This window comes from Rattus norvegicus, chromosome 4 (genome assembly GCF_036323735.1).
Source record: "Rattus norvegicus strain BN/NHsdMcwi chromosome 4, GRCr8, whole genome shotgun sequence".
In the NCBI taxonomy this organism is placed as follows: domain Eukaryota; kingdom Metazoa; phylum Chordata; class Mammalia; order Rodentia; family Muridae; genus Rattus; species Rattus norvegicus.
Genome location: NC_086022.1, coordinates 167295208 through 167303825, shown reverse-complemented (window position 1 = coordinate 167303825; position 8618 = coordinate 167295208). Strand labels below are relative to the sequence as shown.

Genomic DNA, 8618 nt, shown 5'->3' with positions numbered 1-8618 from the left:
ACTGCATCAGGATATTGCCCATCTTAGGCACATTAGCTGAAGGTATTAATTTAAGACATTCTCATGAATTACAAGCTAAAACAACTTTGTTTTTACAAGTCCTTTCAGCACAATAAATTATCCTCTAAACATGGTTTTAAAAAACAAACCCAAACTGATGACTAATGCTCCCCTTGCATTGTTTTGTTAGATGAGTCAGTCACAGCTTTAGAAAGTCAATATTGAACTAGAATTGAGAAGCAGCATGTTGCTGAGACTATATAACAGAGTATCTCAGGAGGATTTTTCTCTTCTACTTATTCTTTTTAAATTAATTAATTAATTTAATTTGTATTTCAATCACAGCTTTCCCCTCTCCTTTTCGCCCAGTCCTCTCCTCTATCCTTTGCTCCTCTCACCAACCTTCAGTCCTCCATTCCTCAGCAGAAAAGAAGAGGCAACCCAGGAATATCAATCTACCTTTCCATCTAAGTTGTAGTAGCAGTAGACACAGCTCTTACTGTGGCTATAGAAGGTAGCCTAGATAAAGGAAAGGCATCAAAGCACAGGCAACAGTGTCAGAGACAGTCCCTGGTTTTGCTGTTAAATTTCCAAAATGAATACCAGAATGCACAACTGTTATATATATATGTGAAGATAGCCTAAGTCTATCCCATGAATGCTCTCTGGATGGCAGTTCAGTTCTTTGGTTCTATATGGGCTCAGATTTGTTGATACTGTAGGTGACCTTGTAGAGTTCTTGGACTCTCTGTCTCCTTCAATCCATCATCCTCATTTTTCACAGGATTCCCCAAAACTCTATCTTATGGTTGGCTGTGAGTTTCTGCATCTGTTTTCTTCTGTTGCTGAATGAAGCCTCTCTGATGATAGTTATGCTATGCACCTGACGGCAAGTATAGCAAAATATTAATTGTGTAAAGGATGGTCCCTATCTCATGTCATTGGTGTCAACTGGGCTAATCATTGGTTAACTTTTTCCTCAGTTTCTGCTCCATCTTTACCCCTATACATATTAAAGGTTGGAAAAATTTTGGGTCAAAGATTTTATGACTTGTTTGGTTTCCAAATCCTTTCATTAGAAGCCTTTTCTGGTAACTGGAGATGCCCATTTCAGGTTCCATAGCCCCAATTGCTGTGAGTCTTAGCTAGGGTTACTCTCATAAATTCCTAGGAACTTCCCCTTTCATAGGTTTAGGAGTGTGGGGAAACAGAATTATGAGTTCTAGGTCAGCCTAGACTACACATTTTCAAGGGCATTTAAATTTAAAAGGTAAATTTAGCTACTATCAATTCAATGGAGAGATACATTAGAGTACGGTAAGCAGAGCTTAATGGGATATCAGCAAAAAACTCAATACTAGAATTTCAGTAGAAATGTAGAAGACTGAGATTACTCATATGGTTTTACAGAAGTAAATGAGCTTCTACTGGGAATTATACTAAAGGGCATTTGTTACATCATGTCAAAACACTTATTTTCAATTTGTTCATGGTCTGAAATTTTGTGGGAAATTAATATTAAATTAATGAGGTTAACAGATATGGCAGAATTTCAAGGTGATACAGCATTCAGTACATGCATGAACATTAACTATTTTAATTCTGTTTATAATGGAATTTGTTAGCAAAAGTATGAATAGAAAGTTTGAAAAACTCACAAACCTGTGTAATATTGTTTAAAGAAGTCATCATTTCTGGAGATTTTGTTTCCTTAAAAGGAAATCAAATTGTTTTCATACAGGTTGAGAAAATGACATCACTGATCAATAGCACAGAAATATAAAATCTTGTGAAACACTTTCCTTTAAAGAAAATGATGTCAGGATATTGTGCCTCAAATAATCACATAAAAGAGTATTTTTTAGATTCAGGTTCCCAAGTAAGCAAATGTTTTATACCTTTGGTAATATGGTCTTAGGGTCTTCATTTGAAAACTTAGTTTGGATTACACATGTGAAACTTCTTTTGTTGGCACACAGATTTTGTTGGCGAGATTATGGGGTCACAAAGACTTAGATGTCACAAGACATCCTACAGCCAGGTAGTGTAGGTAGTATCAGAAATCTTTTCAATAGTTTTGAGAGAGTGGTAATGCAAAGAAACCCAAGAAGTGATTAACTGTAGGAATGTGGAATATCTGCCAATAAATAAATGAATAAATAATGTAGGCCATCTGAGAAAAATCAGTTTTAGGAGAGGCCATATTCATGCATCTGAGATTAGAAGCATGAAGGCAAAATCCTCAAGATTGTAAAAGAAAGAAGGAAACAAACAAACAAGCAAACAAACAAAGAAACAAAGAAACAAACAAAGAATGGAGTTACACCTGCACCTAAGATACTCCAGCAGTCCTTTGTGCATAAGAGTTGAAAAACTAATTCAAGTGAGAAGGAAACAAGAAATAATGTCACACATTTATTGAATTGCATAGATAAATGTGATCAATATATTTTCAGTAAATTTTATGAAATGGCCAAAAATCTAATATATCTGTGTCCAATGCTGTTATTCATAATTTTATCTGTCAAATGTATGAAAACCCAAAGTAAAATAGATAAGTATTGAATCAAATACTTGATTTTAAAATAACTTAATATTAGATTATATCAGAAAGACTCAAATTAATTACAGCTTAAGATCTACTATTCTTATGCGCAATGTACTTGTATTTAGATAAAATGTTGGAGGCAGGAAAATGTAGTGGCAGAGCGAAACTTGAAACCATTCTTGTTTACATAGTGAGGTTTAACCCACAAGGGTTACATAGTGAGAACTTCTTTATATCTTTTAAAACCAAACCAAGAAGAAAATTTTTAAGCATATGAAAAGCCAGAACTGAAATCAGGGAAAAGGTTTATGAGAGAACCAGCTTAGAGCCACATCCATCTCAGGAACCTGGTTCTTCTATAGAAATTTTAAGAATCAGTGATTTGCATGCTATGCATTCCTTGTCTCTGTAAAATGGTAAGATTTAATAAAAATTATTAAAATAGCTTATGTCATTTCCTTTACTCTGTAAAATGAAGATCAGTCTGAGAGTAACCCATATCTTCACATAAAATGGAGCTCATTGGTAAATGAGGAAAAGAAGTTTTCCAAAAACACACAGGAAAAACAGTCATGGATGTTCTAATTTTTGTATCCTTACCTTCCATCCATCAAGAAAAGAGACAACACAAGAAGAAATTGCATTCTGGCTTTTTATTGTGAAACTGAAGATATAGTTTAGCTTCCAATGGTATACCTTATCTGTGTAACTTGTGATGTGTAGTATAGGTCAATCTTGCATTCAGTCTTTTAAGTGTTGAGATGACAAAGGATAGCTTCAGTGACATAACTTCTGATGAGTACTTTATCATTTCCTATATACAAATAAAAAACAAAGCCAATAAAGATCATAGACCTGGATCACTATAGGAAACAGTTTCTGGCTCCTTCTGCATTCATTAACAATAGCAAAAAGCCCAACTTCATGGATTTTTGTCTCCTTCCCACTTTCTTGTTCCTTATAATGTTTTGTTTGCTCATATTAGTCACCCAACACAGTATGTTCTTTCAACTGTGGCTTTTACCATGATGAAATACAGGTTATTCTAAGTTATCTTTCAGTTGCTTTTAGAAAGGAAAAGTGATGTGACAGAGTGGTCACTGTTAAATTTAACAGAGACATTGGAATACTTACAAGTACCTATGAACAGGGAATGAACAAATTATCATGAAATAGTTATGTAATAGATGCTGTACAATTATAAAGAAGAGTGAAGATGAAAAAGAAGCAATAGAGTGAGGAAAAGAGAAACAAATAATTGTAAATAAATATAAGAAGTTCGGGTAGAGAAAAATGAAATGTAAGATTTTTAAAGCTATATTAATTGACATAGGAGTTTTCTGAGAAATAATTATTTGAAATGAACAGTAAATATTTATACATAATTATGAAATAATTCATTGGGAAAATCGAATATTTGAACACAGTATCATAAAAGTAATTCTTAATAAGGTTTTCAGTGAGAGATGTGGAGAATTAAAAATAAGATAGAAATTTAAAATTTAGCAGCATATTGATTTTCGGTGTTAAATTATTATTTTATTTTACTTTTAGTTTGAGAATGTGTCAATGAACCAAGCAATCATTTGAAAGTCTACAAGATACAGAAACAAGTCTTAAGAGAGACATTGAACCTGAACACTTTTGTGTTAAGCAGAGTTAAGTTTGTTAGGATGAAGGCATGAGATGGAAAATCGGTGAAGTTGAGAAAGGAAGCAGAAACTTCAGAGAAGACAGAGAGTCCCACACCAATGCTGGCCAAATATAAATAAATAACAAAACAAAACAAAAACAATGGAAAAATAAAGTACACTGATATAACACTTCAAGAAAATAAATATTGTACAGAAGATTTTTAAAAAGCAAAGAAAATATTGGACTAAAAAATATAGAATTGTGTTTCCATTACCGTCTAGCTTAGTATGTTCTCAGTTTAATTTAGGGCTCTGTAAATGAGGAAAGTGTAGGTCTTTGCTGAGTGAATAAAGCATAACTTTAGCAGACACTGAATTTAGGTTAGTGAAGTAGCTGGCCTTATCATTTTGTCCTTTGATTTTATTGGAAACAATGTTAGTGCTTTCTTGGGGTCACTTAGTAAGAATTGATGGTGTTATATATGATTACCTCTTCTTGTGCCTGTGTCAGTAGGCAGGAGGAGGAGGTTGAGATCCTAACTGATTGCCTCCATCTTGCTGTGGTGTACGTTGATAGTCAGGGTGAGGAGGATGATCTGGTAGAGGAGAATGAGGATGCTGATTCTGGTTGCCTTGACCAGGTAGAGGAGGACGAGGTTGAGTCTGGTTGCCTTGACCTGGTCGAGGAGGACGAGGCTGAGTCTGGTTGCCTTGACCTGGTCGAGGAGGACGAGGCTGAGTCTGGTTGCCTAGGTCTGGATGGGGAGGACGAGGCTGAGTCTGGTTGCCTTGGTCAGGGTGAGGAGGACGAGGCTGAGTCTGGTTGCCTTGGTCAGGGTGAGGAGGACGAGGCTGTGTCTGGTTGCCTTGGTCAGGGTGAGGAGGACGAGGCTGAGTCTGGTTGCCTTGATCAGGGTGAGGAGGACGAGGCTGTGTCTGGTTGCCATGGTCAGGGTGAGGAGGACGAGGCTGAGTCTGGTTGCCTTGGTCAGGGTGAGGAGGGCGAGGCTGTGTCTGGTTGCCATGGTCGGGGTGAGGAGGACGAGGCTGAGTCTGGTTGCCTTGATCAGGGTGAGGAGGATGAGGCTGAGTCTGATTACCATGGTCTGGGTGAGGAGGACGAGGGTGAGTATGATTGCCTTGACCTGGTTGAGGAGGACGAGGCTGTGTCTGGTTGCCTTGATCAGGGTGAGGAGGACGAGGCTGTGTCTGGTTGCCATGGTCAGGGTGAGGAGGACGAGGCTGAGTCTGGTTGCCTTGACCTGGTCGAGGAGGACGAGGCTGAGTCTGATTACCATGGTCTGGGTGAGGAGGACGAGGGTGAGTATGATTGCCTTGACCTGGTTGAGGAGGACGAGGCTGTGTCTGGTTGCCTTGATCAGGGTGAGGAGGACGAGGCTGTGTCTGGTTGCCATGGTCAGGGTGAGGAGGATGAGGCTGAGTCTGGTTGCCTTGGTCAGGGTGAGGAGGACGAGGCTGTGTCTGGTTGCCATGGTCAGGGTGAGGAGGACGAGGCTGTGTCTGGTTGCCTTGGTCAGGGTGAGGAGGGCGAGGCTGTGTCTGGTTGCCATGGTCGGGGTGAGGAGGACGAGGCTGAGTCTGGTTGCCTATGTCTGGATGAGGAGGACGAGGCTGTGTCTGGTTTCCATGATCAGGGTGAGGAGGAAGAGGCTGAGTCTGGTGGCCATGGTCTGGGTGAGAAGTAAGAGGATGAGTCTGGTTGCTATGGTCAGGTTGAGGAGAGCGAGGTTGTGTGTGGTCCCCCCCAATATGTGGTGGTCTGTGTGGGTGGTGGTGTGGTAGGTGTTGGGTGGTGGGTATGGGAGTGGTTTTCTCCACCATGGAGGAAGGAAGGGAGGTGAAGAGTGTGAATGTAAGTAGCTGCTTTCACTGTGAGGTGCTCCTGTTTGAGAGGTTTCCTCTTGACTTCCACTATTAGCAGAGACTCTGAATGTGTGTTCTCCAGGTATTAGTCTCTTAAGTGTATGCTCATCCAGATACATTGTCACTGTAAGTATCATCCAGAAAGTAAGAGAGTAACATTACCTTGCATTTGTCTGACCTCATCACATATTGGCAGTCTAGACCTATTTGTCAGAAGCCAACTAACATCATGTCCATTTCTTGGTCTTGATAGTTTTTCTATACTCAACTAATTTGGGTATCTCTTATCTATGCTCCTGAAATGAGTAGATTTTCTTAAATTTCTCCACAAAATGTGATGTTAGATTAAATGCATTACAATCCCCAGGAAACAAAGTTATATATGGTAATGATAGGCTTTCTATGAACTTTAGTCTCACTGCACATACTATGCATTGAGACAAAGAGAGTTTTTCAAGGATCTAAAAATGGAGAGTGAACCAAGAAAGATAAAAAAATAAAATGTTCTCACCAGATTCTCTGAATATTCACACTGAAAATTGTTCTGTAGTATCAATAATGATATGCAGAGATAAGAAGCAAAGAAAGAATTTTCTGTTCAGTATTAAAAATGAAACTAAGTATGTTTTAGGGGAATGCTGAGAAAGAGTGAAATAGCTTAACAAGCCATAAAGAAGTCAAAATAAGTAGGCTTTGCATTTGGGAGCCTTCTCTCAGCAGTCAGTTCTCCTTTGGGGAACATGCAAGCTACTACTGGATTAGAACCCAGGCCATATTCTTATTCAAACTGGTGTCACCCAGAATTAGCAGTATGGAAGAGTTGCATAAATTATTTTGTGTGACTTCTATTCATCATCTCTATAATTTGTGTGAGCCTAACAACAATATTCTGAAATGCTTCAAAAGAGTGTGATTACTGAATCTCAATGACCTGCCAAAAGTGAAGACAACATTTTGCTGTCCTAGAATCCTTCAAAACTTAAAACTAGCATTTGCTATGTTTATTTCAAGGCCAAGTTTTACTACATAATTATGACAGTTTAATTCATTATTTTCTTTCCTTATGTTTGCAAGATTTCTCAAGAAGATAATAAAAGTATAAACATCTATACTATGTCACATGTGCTACATGTAAGTGTATTCTGAATGTGAGAGTAAAAATCTACTGATAAATGAAGAGCTGTATGTATCCAATAGTGGCTGAGAGAGGAAGAATGAGTTTTCTCTAGGGGTGAAGAACTAGTTTTCTCTAGTTGATGAATCCAAACCCAAGTAGTCAGCCTTAAACACCTCTACATAGCTGCAATACTTGATAGACAGTTCTCTATCACTTTCTCTCTTTCTCTCTATATATCTCTCTCTATTCCTTTCCCTCCCTCCCTTCTTCATCCATTCTCTCTGTCTGTGTATATGTGTGTAGTTGCAGTACTAATAAGGAAGTTTCAAATTTGAGAAAGAGTAGGAAACGGAGGATGAGTTGAGGAAAGGAAGTGAAAAGAAAACTCTATATAAAGTATTCATGTATGAAATCCCTGCATCAACTTATAGATTCAAAAATGTGTAAATTTGACTTTTCTATCATTAGATGCCTATCTTACTGTATAAAGTGTCAGTCTTACTATCCAATTCTCTATTTTCCTAGCAATTTTGATGTACATTTATCTTTTTCATCTCTCCTGCACCCATTATACAACACACTAGCTTCCTCAGTATACATAATACATTGATCATAATTTGATAACCTCCATCTACCTCCCTTTTTCCTACAGTATTTTTTCTTAGCACTAGACAAAAAATCCACCCCAACTTATTTCCTTATACCTTCATGTGAGCTTTGAACTGAGCTCAGGGGCAGCAGGACCACTGTCAGCAGAACCACCAGCATCCTGAGGAGGCTCTGGAGTTTTTCTCAATCCTTCCTAGAAGACAGAAGAAAAAGAACCAACACTCCTTATAGAGAGATTCAGAACAATGGTACTTTTGAGTTCCCTACAGGATGACCTCAAACCTGGCAAACAGTATTCTTTGCATCCCTGACTTCACTTGGGACTTAGCCCATAACATATCACGGTTAGGAAGACTGTCATTGTTTTACTTATAAAAGATATGCCATGTGACTTCAGAAACTAATCTTGTTGATGGAATATTATGTAAGGTTCCAGTACCCATATTCAAAGTAAAGTTTTGACATAATTTAAATTTCAGTCTGTTTTATGAGACTATCTGTTCTTCAAATATATGTTGTTGGGGGAAAGTGATATTAGTCACCAGTATTCTATCACAAAGGGAAGGCAGCAGATATTTCTGATGATCTTTATAACCTAAATTCTATCAGTCACATTGTATGTCCTGTGTACATGATATTCAGTCAAAATTTTTATTAATGCAGCAGTCATTTCAACCCAGGTCTCAAATTCATTAGGATATCACACTAAAACAGGTGGTAAATGAAGGTAGACACTGATTCTATCCTATTTCATAAAGATTGTACAAGGTATTCAGGGTCTATCCTGCATCAGTGTTCTAGAGCACCAAGGCTTCACTGATTTTCA

General features: G+C 38.0%; 1 protein-coding gene across 2 annotated transcripts; it reads right to left on the bottom strand.

The window, feature by feature from the left end:
- Positions 1-3186: 3186 nt before the first annotated feature.
- Prb3 (proline-rich protein BstNI subfamily 3) lies at positions 3187-7992 on the bottom strand. Of its 2 annotated transcripts, NM_139184.2 has the most exons (4): positions 7888-7992; positions 5634-5873; positions 4673-5438; positions 3187-3362 (listed from the first exon to the last, which is right to left on the bottom strand). In NM_139184.2, the coding sequence occupies exons 1-3, from the start codon at positions 7949-7951 to the stop codon at positions 4690-4692; spliced, it is 1053 nt and encodes a 350-aa protein (NP_631923.1). In that variant the 5' UTR covers positions 7952-7992; the 3' UTR covers positions 3187-3362; positions 4673-4689. The 2 variants fall into 2 exon arrangements, with proteins under 2 accessions (NP_631923.1, XP_063141596.1); XM_063285526.1 differs by having other exon boundaries at positions 4673-5873.
- Positions 7993-8618: the final 626 nt, after the last annotated feature.

Bases quoted from the DNA above. Each gene is read 5' to 3' on its own strand.
- Prb3 (XM_063285526.1), bottom strand. From the start codon at position 7,951: ATGCTGGTGGTTCTGCTGACAGTGGTCCTGCTGCCCCTGAGCTCAGTT. The intron at 5,874-7,887 runs GTATAAGGAAAT...CTTCTCACCCAG, and splicing joins AGTTCAAAGCTCACATGAAG to ACCATGGCCACCAGACTCAG.